We start from the raw sequence: 16260 nt of genomic DNA, 5'->3' as shown, positions 1-16260 counted from the left end.
ATCTCCTCCCTCCCTCGCTTTTGTGCAAATTGATCACAGCTGTGGGGGGGCCAGCATTCCTTTGCTCCACCCCCACTGTAATGCGAGCCAGCTGCCAGGGCTCCCTCCTAGAACTTCCTTCAAAAACACTGCCTCTCCTCCAACCAGCAGATGCTCAGTAAGCCTCCACATTAAGTGGCAACCGAGCCTGAACAGTCATCCTTAGCATCCCTAGAACTGTAGACTGTACTCTGCATGTTCCTAGGAAACCACCAGTCCCAGCAGTGCCCACCCCCATGGAAGCTCCTCTAGCCTTTATGGGTCGGGGAATAAAATCGCAACAAACTACACTCAGAATAATCCCTTCTTCTCTCTTCTACCATTTTATTTTTTTTTAAGATTCAGTTATTTTTTGGGTGTGGTGGGTCTTTGTGGTTATACGGAGGTTTTCTCCAGTTGCGGCAAGCGGAGGCTGCTCTCTCGCTGTGGTGTGCCGGCCTTTCGTTGCAGTGGCTTCTCCTGCTGCGGAGCACGGGCTTCAGTAGTTGCGGCTCTCGGCTCCAGAGCACAGGCTCGGTAGTTGTGGGTGGCGCACAGGCTTAGTTGCTCTGTGGCATGAAGGATCTTCCCAGACCGGGGATCAAACTGGTGTCCTTTGCATTGCAAGGTGGATTCTTAACCACTGGACCACCAGGGAAGCCCCTCTTCTACCATTTATTTGGAAGGAACAGCTGCCACTTGATGTATTATTTGCAGAATCTGACCTTTCCTTCTAGTGTTTCAAGAGGCAGAATTTTGTTTTAGAATATTGGAGGGAGCTGGAGAACAAGAGGGAGGCAACACTGCCAGCACCGCCCGCCTCTCGGGTGGCTCCTGACCCCCTGTGCTCCACAGGTGCCAGCTAGCAAGGTGGCAGTGGAAACCAGGTGGGAAACATTGGGACCCAGCTGCAACAGCGATCAGACTGTTTAAAAAGCAAACAAACAAAAAACACTTGTTAGCAGAATCAACAATGGTAGTACCAACCTACATGGCCAACAGGTGACACAGTTGAGCTGTCATTTGTCCCCATTGAGACTGAGTATGCGACTTCGCGACTAAACAACAGCAGCGGACTGAGTACCAGTATCCCTCAGCTCCCTGCATTCCAGTTAAATGAGTGCATTTCTCCTTTCCATGACATCTCTTTACCTGCCCTGTGTATCTAGTGCTGGGATGGCTTATCATTGTGTTCTCTACGTGTTCCGACTACCTTCCCCACCCAGCTGGTTCACACTCACTGCAGCTGAGCCACACCCCCTCCCCCCACCCCCCCCACCCCCGCCCCGGCCGAGCTGAGACGCCCCCCTGGGCTTCAGCCAGAGACACAAAGTACAGCAGCAGTGGAGAGAAGGAGTGACTCCCTGCAGACCTGCTCCCTCCAGGGCTGAGGCCAAAAGAAGGCAAAGGGCAGGAGGCCGTTTCTCTGACTTGGTAAAAAAAAGAAAGAAAGTTACACAGATTTCTTTTTCTTTTTAAAAAATTTTTAATTGGACTTTGAAAAAAACTTTTTATTTGGGGTTTTTTGGTCATGCCACATGGCATGCGGAATGTTAGTTCCCCAACCAGGGATCGAAGCCATATCCCCTGCATTGGGAGCTCAAAGCCTTAACCACTGGACCTTTGGGGAAGTCTCCAGACTTGTTTTTCTATTGCAGTAATCAAGAAAAACCCAAAGGCTCCTGGCTATGCCTTTTCGTGCCTCCATTCATCAGTCTGTTTCTCTCTACCTTCCCCCATCTGCAGGGCTCCTCCCTCCCCACCCTGTCCTCACCCTGAATGCGGAAGCTACCCCTCTTTTAACCTGGGGTTCATTGTTGTTCAGTTGCTCAGGAGCACCTGCCTTTTTGTGACCCTGTGGACTGCAGCACGCCAGGCTTCCCTGTCCATCACCATCTCCCGGAGTTCTAAAATCACTTCCAGGTCTAAAATTCTGTGCTTCTGTAACTTCCCCAGAGTCAGAAATGCTTAAACCACACCTGTGAAATGTAAATACACTCTTAAACAGGAGTGCTGCATTTTTATTCTCCTTCAGTGACTTGACTAAAGTGCTAACTTGCTTCAGTCCTGTCCTATTCTTTGTGATCCTGTGGACTGTGGCCGGTCAGGCTCCTCTGTCCATGAGATTGTACAGGCAAGCATAATGGAATGGGTTGCCAGTCTCTTCTCCAGGGGATCTTCCCGCCTCAGGGAATGAACCCAAGTTTCTTACGTCTCTTGCATTGGTAGGCAGGTTCTTCACCACTAGTGCCACTTGGGGAGCCCATGACTAAAAAAGTGAGAATTTCAGAAATTTGCTGAAGGGACCGTGGATGACAGAGTCCACGACCTACACCACTGCATGATCCATTCTTTCTCCAAGTGATATTTGGGAGCTTAATAACAAATGTGCTATAAAAAGAGGTGGATTTCATACACAAGGCTTCCTTCAGGAAATTCCTTCTTAGGGTCTCTTTTAAAGAACTCCCACTAGCCACTTGGAAGTGAAAGCCAACATCCCAGTAAAAGGTGTAACATATCAAAATTCCAGCTCAACCATCACTTTCTACCCACTCCCCACTGCACCTCACCCCCAGCTCTCTAGTCAAAATCATTGGCTTCCAAGCCTTTTTACTACAGTCCACAATTAGAAATACATTTTATATTCAGACCTAATATACACCCCACATAATACATACATATAGTTACTTACAGTTGGGGAAAAATGCATCATACTCTTATTTTCTATTACATTCTTTTTGTTGTAGTTGTTTTTGATGCTGATCACAACCCACTGAAATTATTTCAGGACCCCCAATAGGGTGCAAATTATAGTCTGCAAAACCTTTCTCTACACACGACTATTCTTGTTTATATTATGATGTCCTTCTAGTTTTCTAAGTCATGACCCATAGTACTTGAGCAGATCAGCTTTGTAGACTGGCCACACACAAATACAGCTTAGTCCTAAAAATTCAAAGTTTTAGAACAAAGTAAATTCAGCACATTCAGTGATCTATAAATCAAGGAAGTTAAACGTAAATGATCAGCAATTCACTAAAAGTATCAACATTCTTGACTTATCTGGTAGAAAGTGATGCCTTAAGAAATAAAGCTCCTATGCTTTTCAAGACAATTTTTTTAAAGTCTTTACATTTATTGAATCCAGAGAGAAAACAATGATTTATAGAATGGGAAAAAAAAAGTGTGTGTCATGTCTGAATGCCTTAGGATTTAATTTAGCATAATGGATAGGGTTTACTTACAGGTTTAAAGACTACATTTGCTAATATTTTTATAGTATAACCTAATATTTCAGTTGTGGAAAGAGGCCGTTAATAGTTATTAAAGAGTAAATGGTGACAATAATAGTTACAACCTCAGAGTGCTATTGAGAGGTGTCTGTTGTTGTTCAGTTGCTAAATGGCATTCAAGAAGATCTTTTAAAAGGCAGAAGTCATTTCACTGCACACTGCTGGCTGAATTATTAATGTTGCTCTCTTGGTATAAGTCTGAACTTTAGTCTGTCTCACCCTTACTCGCTAAGAAAGAAGGCATTATAGTGATAACAAACAAAATGTTGGGGTAGCATCTTTCTCATTTTGAGGGTGATCATTTGAAAGAAAACATAAGTCCAAGTATCAGTGAAATATGTGGCTGCTCCACTGCTGAGAGGTATCTCATGACTCCAGTGAGTATCAGGAGATTGATTATTTGCTAAGAGAGAGAACAGGACGATCAGGAGACATACCCTTAGTGGCTCAGCTGGTAAAGAATCCGCCTGTGATGCGGGAGACCTGGGTTCGATCCCTGGGTTGGGTAGATCCCCTGGAGAAGGGAACGGCTACCGGCTCCAGTATTCTGGCCTGGAGAATTCCACAGACTGTAGAGTCCATGGGTTTGCCAAGAGTCAGACGACTGAACGACTTTCACTTTCATTTATTAGGTTAGGAGCCCCCAGATGGAAGCAGGATCAAAAGGAGGGCTAGTGCATATGTTAAAGATGTCTCAGGAGGAGCTAGATTCAGAGGAATCTACATGATTTGGGGAGGGTTGCTTTTTTATTGCAGTAAAATATACATAACCATAAATGTTACCATTTTAATAATCTTTAAGTGTTTAATTCAGCGACATTCAACACATTCACAGTGCTTGCAGCCATCACTACTCTCCATTTCCAGAGCTTTTTCATCATCTCAACTGTAATTCTGTCCTGTTTAAGCAACAATGTGCCCCTTTCCCTTCCTCCAGCCCCTGCTAACTTCCCTTCTACTCTGTCTCAACGCATTTGCTGATTCTAACTCCCTCGTGTAACTGGAATCATACAGTACGTGTCTCGTTCTGCCTGGCTGAGTTCACTTGCTAGCTAGTATCTTTTAGTCCACTTCTTTTCTTCTTAAGTAAACCAGAGCTAAGTGACTTTCTTTTTGATGGGCTCAAGAAAGTTTTATGGCAACGAGATGATGGGTGTGCGGCATCACGGGAACGCAGTAAAGGCGCATTCATCCATCCAGAACTCAGCTTCCTTGCAGCTTGACGTGAAGAGAGCACAGCTGAGAAGCAGGGCGAACATTGAGAAGGTGTCCTAACAGATGCGGTGCTGGTTGCCGGGAACCGAAGATGACCTGGTATACTCTTGGGCGAATCCACTGGGTCCTCACTTTGGTTTGCTCTTGCATTAGACACTTCTAACAAGCTTCTAGAGTTTCCAACCCCATAGCATTTTAGAAACAGCGTATCAGGATGAGAGGAGAGGGGGACCGCTGGGAGCAGGCTCACTTAGTGATAAGGAGCGATTTCGAGGAAGAGAAAGTCTGCTCTCAGCATCTCGGAAGCTGCAGCTCCACAGAAATGGTGTAAAAGCGATGCTCCCGGGTAATCCACCGGTTCATTCCACAAACCGAGCGCAAACGCAGGCACGGAGCAAAGCCTTGTGGATCCCACACAATTGTCAGGCCCGGCCTTCGCCAGTACAAGGCTACACTGTGATCATCCTGCTTTAAGAGGGACCGAGTCTGTCTCTCAACGTTGTTATTTTTCTGTGTTTTGAATTCTGGGCAAGCAGTATATGAATTTCGCTTTTACACAACCGAGCCATTTGGAGCCGACGGCTGCACCTGAACACTGAAGGACTACCCTGTCTCCCCCGACCACACCTAGGAGTTCACACTTGGCAGAGAGAACGTGGGTTCCAATCCAAAGCCTCTTCACTAAGGAGCACCCATGGGAAAGGAGGCTTTCGCTGTCTGGGGGTTTTCTGCAGCTGGGGGAGGGGAGAGGGCTGGCGTGTGAACCCTTCTCTCTGGCGTCTTCGTGGAGGTGGCCCACCCTCCTGAAGCGGCCCTTCCTCCTCTCTCTCCCGCCGCAGCACCCTGTCCACGTGCTGCCACGCGATGGTGGCGGCCATCTACCCCTTCGCCTGGCAGCACACCTACATCCCTGTGCTGCCGCCCGCCATGATCGACATCGTGTGCTCGCCAACGCCCTTCCTCATTGGGCTGCTCACCAGCTCGCTGCCGCTGCTCAGGGAGCTGCCGCTGGAGGAGGTAAGCTCCCTGTCGGGGCAAGGGTAGGGGGAAGGGGCTGCCTGCGGCTCTGCCAGCAGGCAGGGTCAGGGGAGCAGCGGGACCCCACGGCTTTATGAGTCAGCACCCTCCTGACAAGTCACCTTCAGCAGAACCTCTTGACTGCAGACTCAGTTTCCCCTCTAAATGAACCTACAGCCGTGGACACCCATTGAGAAGGGCTGCAGTCAACTATTTGTTGCTGTTGTTGAGTCGTGTCCCACTCTTTGCGACCCCACGGACCACTGTCCTTGGGATTTCCCAGGCAAGAATACTGGAGTGGGCTGCCATTTCCTTCTCCAGGGGATCTTCCCAATCCATGGATAGAAAGCTGTGTCTCCTGCATGCGCAGGTGGATTCTTTACCTCTGAGCCACCAGGGAAGCCCAACCAACGATTTACTCGATTTTAATACACCTAGTCAGTAAAGAGCCATCTGCCCTATCCTTCCCCTGTCCACCCTTCTGTCATGGGAAGAAAGCACACGAAGAGCTCATGGTAACTGGAAATCATCTTTAGGCCAATAACAAAGTCTTGAGAAGGACTGTGTTCCTATAAGTAGGTCGTTTTTTGTATCAGTTAAAAAGGCAATAAGCTAAATGTGTTCAGTGATTGAGTTCTGGATCCAAATGAGAAAAGCCCTGCTTAGCATCTCTGTGATTATTGAGTCCCAGCCCCTTCCTCTAAATGGTTTCTGTCTCCAGTACTGAGAGCTTCCAGCAGTCAGAGCAGAACCGTGGGGACTAAGTGATGCTGCACAGAACAGCCAGGCCTGAACCCTCCCGGCGGCCCGAAATGCAGCTCCTCTAATTGCCCAGGTGGTCCTGCAGTCCTGTTCAAGATTAACCAGCAGGCTCAGGTCTTTGAGTGTGTGTTTGTGAACTGCAGAGGGTTTTCCTGGGTGCCCTGTGAGCCTGCAGATGGCTCAGTTCCACCCCGCAGGAGAGGGTGTGAGAAGGAAGGACAGCCCCTCTCAGCTCCCGGCCCCTGTGCTAGAGCCCATGGTTCCTGCTGTTGTGGAAACGGCGGGCACGCAGGCCCCCTGCTCGTCCTCCATCATAGCCAGCGGTGCACACTGTGTGATCCCGTGAGTGGCCGCCTCCCTAAGTTTTGTGCCCCAGGCCCTTCACTTACCCCTCCCTAGTTGTGGCCCCGGGTCTCAGCCTCACTCTGAGGAAGGAGGACCAAAGTGCTTTACCTGAAAGCCTTGACTCATGGAAGCCCAGCACCTACAGCTTGGCTTTCTGTCCCGTTGGGTCGTCCTCTGGGTCTCTCCCCTTTTATCCCATTAAGAGAAATGACAAGACTAAGTGGGTAACTGGGAGGTAGGGGGAGGCCTGGCAGAGGTGGCACAATCCAGTGGAATGGGAACAAGCTGGGGCTCTAGCCGCTCTCTGTCTCAGTGACCCACATGCTAAAAAACAGTCGGAGCGGCTCTGCCTTAGCCAGTCCAGAAGCAGGGCAGGAAGTCCAGCCTTTGGCCCACACGTATCCTAGCCTGCGGTTACAGTGTTGAAAGCATGCATGTCTGGAAAGCTTTTTCCCCGCCTCCCCCTTCATCATCTGTGGCTTCAGTGGCAATGTCAGGAAACCACAATTGGCCCACTCCACCCCCACCCAGCTGCCTCTCTGGGTGCCAAGAAGGAAGAAGGCTAACAGTCCATCTCTAAATTCTGGAAGCCCTCCCTGCTAACAGTAACAGTCCCTTTTCCTCACCTCATAGGTCCTAGTGGTCGACCTCGTCAACAATCGGTTCCTCAGACAGGTGAGTAAGAAGCAACCCAGCTTCCAGCCACTGCTTGCTCTGTTTGCACCTCTTTGATGTTTAGAGCTCACCTTTCCAGCTCTGTGGTGGGCCTGGAATCGCAAAGCAGGCCAGCAGGCTGGGGCAGTCCCCGGCCAGGGCTTGAGTGAGGACAGGACAGAAGGCAGGGGCCAAAGAAGAGGGGTTTGGTTTACAAAGGGTTGATTCCCATGGGCTTTGTCACAAAATGGTTTGCTGACAGAATCTTTGTATAGGTTATAACTGTAGACACTTAACGTTTTCCAACATGCCTTTAAATATTTGACAACAAACTTCATGATATAATATGAAGTGGAAAAATCAGGGTAAAAATCATGTACATTACTTTGCTGATTATTTTTTTTAAAAGGATAGAAATGAGGGGAAAAAATACATATATATAGAAAGAGAGAAAGGAAAACTCACCAAAACATCAATTCTGGTTGTCTTAGAGTGGGAGACTGAAAAGGAGACAGATTATGAGCAATTTTAGATTGTTTTAATATTTTCATACATTTTCTATAATGGTTATACTTTCATTATCAGAGAATGAGGGTTGGGTGCAGTTCCGTCCCTGGTGGGGGAGCCCACATGCTCCGAGGCACGGCCAAATAAATAAACTTGGAGTGGCCACTGAAAAGATATGCATGATAATGCTGTTCTTTATCATTGGTTCCATCTGCTTTCACTTTCCAAGGGCCCTCTGGGTAGGCCCTTCCCCACGGCCCTCCTGCTCTGAGACCCAGATCAGAAAGCCAGATTTCAGTCATACTGGTCATCTGCCCTGACCAGAGCCCCCTGATAAGAATTAGCCACCTTGTGGGGTGGAGCACTGGGAAACATTTATTGAGTGGCCACTTAGGTGCAGGGAACTTTCACAAGTTAATTGTGTTGCATTTAATTCCTCCAGCCTTCCTGAGCTTTTATTGACATAGAACATATTTAAATTTAAGACATACAACATGATGATTTGACATAGGTATACATTGAGAAATTAGAACCACAAGACAATTAGTTAACCCCTCCATCCCCTCACATAATTGCCTGTGTATGGGGGGATAACACTTAAGATTTACTCTCGTAGCAACTTTTAAGTATACTTTACCTATAGTCACCAAACTAGACATTAGATTCCTCAGAATCTACTCGTTTTACAGCTGGAAATTTGTGCCCTTTGAGCAACATTTGCCCTTTTCCTCACCCCTCGCCCCTGGTAACCACCTCTCTACTCTCTTTTTATGAGTTCAGTTTTTTAATTAATTTTTTGAGTTCAGTATTTTAGATTCCACATATAAGTGAGAACATACAGTGTTTATTTTTTGCTGTCTGGTCTACCTCACTTAGCATTATGTCTTCAAGGTCTACCAGAGTAGTCACAAAGGCAGTGTGTCTTTTTTATGGCTGAGTAATATTCCATCATGCGTGTATATGTGTGTGTGTGTGTGTGTGTACATGCATTCTCCCATTTAGGAGGCTGCCTGTTTGTTTTGGTGATTGATCGTTTTACTGTGCAGAAGCTTTTCAGTGTGGACTCTGACTTGTTAATTCTTGCTTCTGTGGCTTGTGCTTTTGGTGTCATATCCCCAAAAATCGTTGCCAAGATCAGTGTCAAATAGCTTTTCACCTGTATTTTCTTCCAGCAGTTTTACAGTTTCTGGTCTTACATTTAAGTCTGTAATCCATTTTTTTTTTAATCCACATAATCTGGGGGAGAGGTACAGGATAGGGGTTCAATTTCATCCCTTCGTATATGTATGTCTAGTTTTTCCAGTACCATTTAGGTAAGCAGCCACCCTTTTCCCACTGAATATTCAGCTCCCTTGTCAGATATTAGTTGAGCGTATATGAATGGGTTTATTTCTGGCCTCTCGATTCTGTTCTGTTTATCTTGTTGGTCAGCCTCTCAGTCATGTCCAGCTCTTTGCAACCCCATGGCCTATAGCACGCCAGGCTTCCCTGTCCTCCCCTGTTTGTCTGTGTTTCTGTTTTTATGCCAGTTGATGCTGGGAAAGATTGAAGGCAGAAGGAGGAAAGGACAACAGAGGATAAGATGGTTAGACAGCATTACCAATTCAATGGACGTGAGTTTGAGCAAGCTCCAGGAGAGGGCAGGGGAGGACAGGGAAGCCTGGCGTGATGCAGTCCATGGCGTTGCAAAGAGTTGGACAGGACTGAGCAACTGAACAGCGATAACACCCATACTGTCTTGATTACTGTAGCTCCATCATGAAGTTTGAAATCAGGAATTAGGATGCGTCCAGCTTTCCTAAGATTGTTTTGGCTAGTCAGTCTTTTATGGTTCCATACACATTTTAGGATTTTTTTTTTCTATTTCTGTGAAAAACATCATTAGAATGTTCATAGGAATTTGCATGCAATCTATAGATGGCTTTGAGTAGCACAGACATTTTAATTATTTATCCTTTCAATCCATGAACATAGAGTATCTTTCCATTTATTTTATATCTTCTTCAGTGTCATTCATCGCCATCTTATTTGTTGCATTTAATTTTCACAGTGAGGTAACCCGTTTTACCAAGCAGGGAAGCTGAGGCTCCTGTAGCTTAAGAGTGGAATCAAGACTCAAGCCTCTGGTGTGCAGTTGTGTTCTTTCCACTAAACCAGGAACCGTGCTGGGCCTGCCCTGCAGAATCTGCTGTCCTTCTGGCCGGGGTGCAGCCACCGTCCCGGGAAATGCTGGGACAATGACTCCCATTTTTTCTGCTTTACAGATGGATGATGAGGACTCCATTCTGCCCCGGAAGCTTCAGGTAGCCCTAGAACACATTCTGGAGCAGAGGAATGACCTGGCTAGTGAGCAGGATGATGGGCCCCCAGATGGCAAGCGAGGTAAATGCTCAGCCACCTCCCAGACTACACCCCCGCCTCCATCCTTGGAGTCAGGGATCAGTGAACTATGGGCATGTCCACTTGACATGGGGTTAAGTCGGAAAATGGGCAGCGAGGTGTGCAAGGAGAGAGGCTGGCACTCATCCCCTTCAGCAGCGAGTTATAGGAAAAACCTTTCCCACCCCACCCCCAGTTTAGCTCTAAAAAATCTGTTTAAAGGTAGGGAAGAAATGACAGGCTCACTGTGGGGAACGTCTTTCATGGATCATCACAGTCGGCCTTCCAGGGACCTGGAATAGCATTCTTGTCTTTTCTGACTGGTTCGTCCCAGAGGCTCTGCCTCCGCCCTCAGCGGTCCTGGTCCTCCCCTGCTCTGCTCAGGCCCTGAGTCCAGCCCCTTGAACGAGGTGGTGTCTGAAGCCTTTGTCCGCTTCTTCGTGGAGATTGTGGGCCACTACTCGCTGTTCCTGACGGCGGGCGAGCGCGAGGAGAGGACCCTGCAGCTGCAGCGAGAGGCCTTCCGCAAAGCCGTCTCCTCCAAGAGCCTCCGCCGGTTCCTGGAAGTCTTCATGGAGACCCAGACGTTCCGGGGCTTCATCCAGGAGCGGGAGCTGCGCCGGCAGGATGCCAAAGGTCGGGAGTGTCGCTTTCCCTCTGCTCCCCACGCCCAGAACCCCGCTTCTGGTTCCCGTGCGAGTTCTCCTCTGTCCTCGTCTCCCCAGCTTGACCAGACTCTCACGGACACCCTTTCCCTCCTCTCTCGGTGGCGTCTCTCCTCCGTCTCCTTTTGTCCCTTCTGCCCTCCTTCCTCACCTTCTCCCCTCGGCCCTGGGGCTGGACAGAGGAGGAGAAACTGGCCCTCACCCTCCGCTCCATGTGCCGCCACCGACGCCCAGCGAGCTGGCCGCAGGGAAGGAGGACAGCAGAGACCCTGCTCCCCGGCCTGGGGAGCCCGAGGGCCCTCTGTCCACACACCCCCACCCCCACCCCCGTCCTCTGCTCCTCAGGTTCTCCTTGTCTCCCTCAGTGTCCCTGTCCCTGGGTTCCATCACGCCTCTAGAGATCAGGATCGGGAAGTGTGTGGAAGAGTGTGAAACCATTCCTGTCTCTTTCTTCCATGCTCTTTAAGTCCTTTAGGGAATCTGAAGGCTAGAAATATCAGGAAAGGCTGCCCCAGGTGGGACCTAGGCCAGAGGACCGGAGAGACAGATAGATGATTAACCCTGAGGAGAGGCCACCCAGTGACAAGGGTCGGGGGTGCGGGAGCAGCTGGCCCAGGCCTAGGTGTCCTCTGGTGCCGCGATCGCAGACCCTGAGCTAAGGCAGCAAAGCTCCACATCCCCAGAGCTCTGTGCAGTGCAGAAAGGGGGGCTGTCATACTTCAGATGATTCTGATGAGGGTATCTGGAGAGACAAGAGAAGGTGGGTTAGAGCCTAGGAGGAGGCACACGACTCCTGATGAAAGAATTCACTAGAAGGCCTCCTGAGTACACCCACGGATCACTGTTTGATAGAAGATCAGGGGGAGATGAAGACAGTAGCCTGAGGCTCCAGCCCTGGGTGAGAACCGAAGGTCCCTGCGCCCGATGAGGTGACCCACCCGCCCCGCCCTCCTGAGTCCCTAGACAGGAGCCAGGCTCCCAGGAGGCAGGCCACTTGGCCAGGGGCCCTCTTATGGGAGATCTCAAGGAGACGGGAAGGGCCAGGACTGTCTGGTTCTTCTCTGAAACCTCGGGCCTGACACAGTGCAGGTGCTTGGAAGGTGATCGTCGAGGAAAAACAGGACTTCACGTACGAGCTAGCTTTACAGCTTTCCAAAGACAGCTACTGCACGAGGCTGGGCAATTATAAGGTCAGGAAACAAACCCCTTTTAAATCTTACAATTCAGAGCATGTTTATAGAGCAGCTCCGTCTCAGCTTCTCTTGTCTGCAGCAGTAAGGAAACAAACACGTGTAGAAGCACCGAGAGAAGGAGCTAAACTGGTTAGGGTTTCTCTTGTCAACAGGTCTATTTGAGGTCCGAGCCCAGGAGTACCTGGAAACACTCCCCAGCGGAGAACACAGCGGTGTCAACAAGTTCCTGAAGGGACTAGGTGAGGCCCAGGGGTCTGGGTTCCCGGCAGCAGCCCCCGGGGCCACGGGGTCTTGGCCAGTTCCTGCCACTGGGGCCAGGGCTCATGACGCTGACCTCTGAGGCCTGCGCCCACTGGGCCCAGTTGGCATCTTACCCCCCTCCTGTCCTGCCCTGTCTCCGGAGCGGAAGCTAAGGACACACAGCCCTCTCCCTGCCCTCCTGGGCCCTGACTGCGTTGCTGTTCTTTCACTCTTACCTCCCACAGCTTCAGTCTTTTGGGGAGTGGGGCTTAGAAATATGATGAATGGAACCAGAGAAGGGGGCCTGGAGGTAGAGACCTGGGCCAGTCTCCAGATGACCCTGAATAGTGGAAATGTAAAAATTTCAGTAAGGACTGCAGTTTAACCAGCCAAAAAAGGCCCTTGCTAGGAAATGGAGGAGGAGAAGAAAGCAAAAAGCATGAGAGAGGGAGGGAGCAGGCCCCAGTGAGGAAGAGCTGCGGTGAGGCCAGCCCCCGCAGGGCCTGCAGGGGTCCTGCTTAGAGCCTCACCCCGGGGGGCTGGTGCCTGGGAAGGGACCACCGACCTCCGGCAAGGCTGGGCCTGCGTTTGTCCCCCCTCAGGGCTCCCAGGGAGGTGTGACAGTCCGTGCTTCCTGTGTCATCATTTCAGAAGCAACTGATAGTCTGCAGCTCTGACAGTCTTCCCTTCAAAAGATCCCTGTTCACAGGGGAGGCGCATGAGGAGTGCAGGGGACACGCAGGCAGGGGAATCCCCCCCAACTTCTCCTGGGCCCTGGGGTGAAGCTCGGGGGCGGTGTGGGAGCCCCAGCTGTCCACACCACAGCTGGTGTGAAAAGGGCAGGATTTTAACTCGGCTCCTCTGTCTGCCTGGTGCAATGTTCTTGTTTTCTTTTTTTAGGCAATAAAATGAAGTTTCTCCACAAGAAATAGCCCTCAACCCAGAATCCAGGGAAAATTTCCTCCCAGTGCAACCACATGTCTTAAAAACAGTCCTGGCGGTCTTCCTGAGAAGCCGGTCCTTGGTTGTCCCAGGTGCTGGGATGAAGGCCTGGATGGTTTCCGCCCACCCCTGGGGTGTCCTCAGGGACAGGACCCCAGAGCTGCGGGCAGGCAGCTTCTTCAGAACAGCACTGGACATGGGACCTGGGACCAGGCACGTTCAAAGGAATTGTTTGGGGTTGTTGGATTCGGGGCGTTTGTTTATTTTTTTTTTTAATCTTAGATATTAAAAAAAGAAGAAGAAGAGAAGTGTTTGGGTTTTCTTTTTATTACGCCAAGGCTAAGACAGCTGTCGTGTCCTGTGTCATGAACCTTTCCCGGGTTCATCCTGCCTGGCAGCTCACGCTGGAGCCAAGGGGAGGAGACTGGGAAGGAGCTGCCCCCAGGGACTTGGAACCAAGATGCTCCCCGGGGCAGAACTGGGGACAGATTGGGGGGTCAAGGGAGAGACACCGTGGCAACACCCGCGGGCACTGCAGACCCCACGCCGCGGGTGTCAGGGCGGGAGTCCTCTCTGGGAAAGGATCGCAGGGAGTGGAGTGTGGTCTGTGCTGGAAAGGAGGACGGGACAGCAGCAGGATCTGGTTTCCTGGGATGAATGGCTCTTTCAGCCCGGCCGGTGACGCCACCTGCTGGCCGAGCCCGCTTGTCGTCACGTCGCCGACGCCTCTGGTCCCAAACGGTCCTGATTCTCCTGGACGGCCTCTTTTCCCTCAGAGGCCGCATTGCGCGCCCCTGCCCGGGATTCCATCACTTTTACAGGTATACGCAAAAAGAGGCTCTCTCTTCGTAAGATGTTAATAAAATATTCTTAGGGCCCTAAAGTTTACGATGCTGCTCACCTTAAAGTCCGCAACCCACGGCCATTCCTATTTTGCTGCAGGAGATTTTCCCATCTCGTGTAGGGCCCAGAACAGCACATGTAAAGTCGTACACGCCACACATGTAGGATGAATGGAGGGGCTTCTGTTGTCATCAAGAAGCAGCATCAACGTTGGGTACATACATGATTCGAATGAACTTACAAAAGGGAAAGAGACTCACAGACTTAGAGACCGAACCTATGGTTGCTGCGAGAGGTGGGGGAGAGGTTGGGGGGAAGGGACAGTTAGGGAGGTGGAGACAGACGTGTACACACTGCTATATTTAAAGTGGATAGAAGCAACTGACAAACAACTAATCTCAAAAATATACAAGCAACTTATGCAGCTCAATTCCAGAAAAATAAATGACCCAATCAAAAAATGGGCCAAAGAACTAAATAGACATTTCTCCAAAGAAGACATACGGATGGCTAACAAACACATGAAAAGATGCTCAACATCACTCATTATCAGAGAAATGCAAATCAAAACCACAATGAGGTACCACTTCACACCAGTCAGAATGGCTGCGATCCAAAAATCTGCAAGCAATAAATGCTGGAGAGGGTGTGGAGAAAAGGGAACCCTCCTACACTGTTGGTGGGAATGCAAACTAGTACAGCCACTATGGAGAACAGTGTGGAGATTCCTTAAAAAATTGCAAATAGAACTACCTTATGACCCAGCAATCCCACTGCTGGGTATACACACCGAGGAAACCAGAATTGAAAGAGACACATGTACCCCAATGTTCATCGCAGCACTGTTTATAATAGCCAGGACATGGAAGCAACCTAGATGTCCATCAGCAGATGAATGGATAAGAAAGCTGTGGTACATGTACACAATGGAGTATTACTCAGCCATTAAAAAGAATTCATTTGAATCAGTTCTGATGAGATGGATGAAACTGGAGCCGATTATACAGAGTGAAGTAAGCCAGAAAGAAAAACACCAATACAGTATACTAACACATATATATGGAATTTAGAAAGATGGCAATGACGACCCTGTATGCAAGACAGGAAAAAAGACACAGCTGTGTATAACGGACTTTTGGACTCAGAGAGAGAGGGAGAGGGCGGGATGATTTGGGAGAATGGCATTCTATCATGTATACTATCATGTAAGAATTGAATCGCCAGTCTATGTCTGACGCAGGATACAGCATGCTTGGGGCTGGTGCATGGGGATCACCCACAGAGATGTTATGGGGAGGGAGGTGGGAGGGGGTTTCATGTTTGGGAACACATGTAAGAATTAAAGATTTTAAAATTCAATAAAAAAATAAAATAAAATAAAATAAAATAAAGTGGATAACCAAGAAGGCCATACTGTACGGCACAGAGAACGCTGCTCAGTGTTATGTGGCAGCCTGGATGGGAGGGGAGTTTGGGGGAGAATGGCTGCGTGTTTATGCATGGCTGAGTCCTTTCACTGTTCACCTGAAGCTATCACGTCTTTGTTAATCGGCTATACCCCAACACAAAATAAAAAGTGAGAAAAAAAGGAGCATCAAAACTTTTTACAGCGAGGGGAGGAAGCAGGAGGCGTGGGAGAAGGCTGCACTCCGGAGGGGCGCCATCCTGCCCCAGTGGGAAGAGAGCCTTGGGCGACACAGGCATGCTCTCAAAGCAGGCCTCGGCCCGCCCCCCGGGCAACCGACTGCCTAGTAACCCACCAGGTGGGTTCCCTCTGGGTGGCACCAGGAACCCTACAAAAACACACAAAAGGAATGTTGCTCTGACCCTGGCAATGACCCTGGGGCCTGGGCTGCCCGGCAGAGGTTCTTGACCTTTAAGGAGATGGGAGCAAAGAGTCTTCCGAGAAAAGGACGAGAGGAAAATGAGGAGAGGTCAACCTTTCACCCCGTACTAGGGGTTCTTAACTAAAGTCATGGTCCACCAAATTGTATCCAAGATTTGGTGTGTCCATTTGTTTTGGGGGCAAGAATCCATAGTTTACATCAGATCTGAGAGGGTCCAAGGCCCCCCAAAAGGATAGGAACATAACAATTACCTAGGTGTATAGATATGTATGGTTGGGGGTTGGGGAAGACTGAAAGAGAATTTCTGGGTGTGGGGACTCAGGAATTTGTAACAAGCGCC

The 16260-nt window shown here is 49.5% G+C and overlaps 1 protein-coding gene across 2 annotated transcripts in view; it reads left to right on the top strand.

Moving 5' to 3' along the window:
• Positions 1 to 13470, top strand: part of DENND2A (DENN domain containing 2A) — a 97243-nt gene extending 83773 nt beyond the window's left edge. The window contains exons 15-20 of one of the 2 annotated variants that reach the window (XM_068972305.1): positions 5366 to 5543; positions 7284 to 7325; positions 10076 to 10193; positions 10575 to 10826; positions 12201 to 12287; positions 13189 to 13470. In XM_068972305.1, coding sequence (XP_068828406.1) covers positions 5366 to 5543; positions 7284 to 7325; positions 10076 to 10193; positions 10575 to 10826; positions 12201 to 12287; positions 13189 to 13220 — 709 coding nt within the window. In that variant the 3' untranslated portion in view covers positions 13221 to 13470. Of the gene's footprint in view, positions 1 to 5365; positions 5544 to 6264; positions 6420 to 7283; positions 7326 to 10075; positions 10194 to 10574; positions 10827 to 12200; positions 12288 to 13188 lie in introns of those variants that run through there. The other variant, XM_068972306.1, reaches the window with a different exon arrangement.
• Positions 13471 to 16260: the final 2790 nt, after the last annotated feature.

Source organism: Capricornis sumatraensis, chromosome 5 (genome assembly GCF_032405125.1).
Source record: "Capricornis sumatraensis isolate serow.1 chromosome 5, serow.2, whole genome shotgun sequence".
In the NCBI taxonomy this organism is placed as follows: Eukaryota; Metazoa; Chordata; class Mammalia; order Artiodactyla; family Bovidae; genus Capricornis; species Capricornis sumatraensis.
The sequence above is the reverse complement of the archived record's forward strand: the minus strand, read 5'-3'. Positions and strand labels throughout refer to the sequence as shown.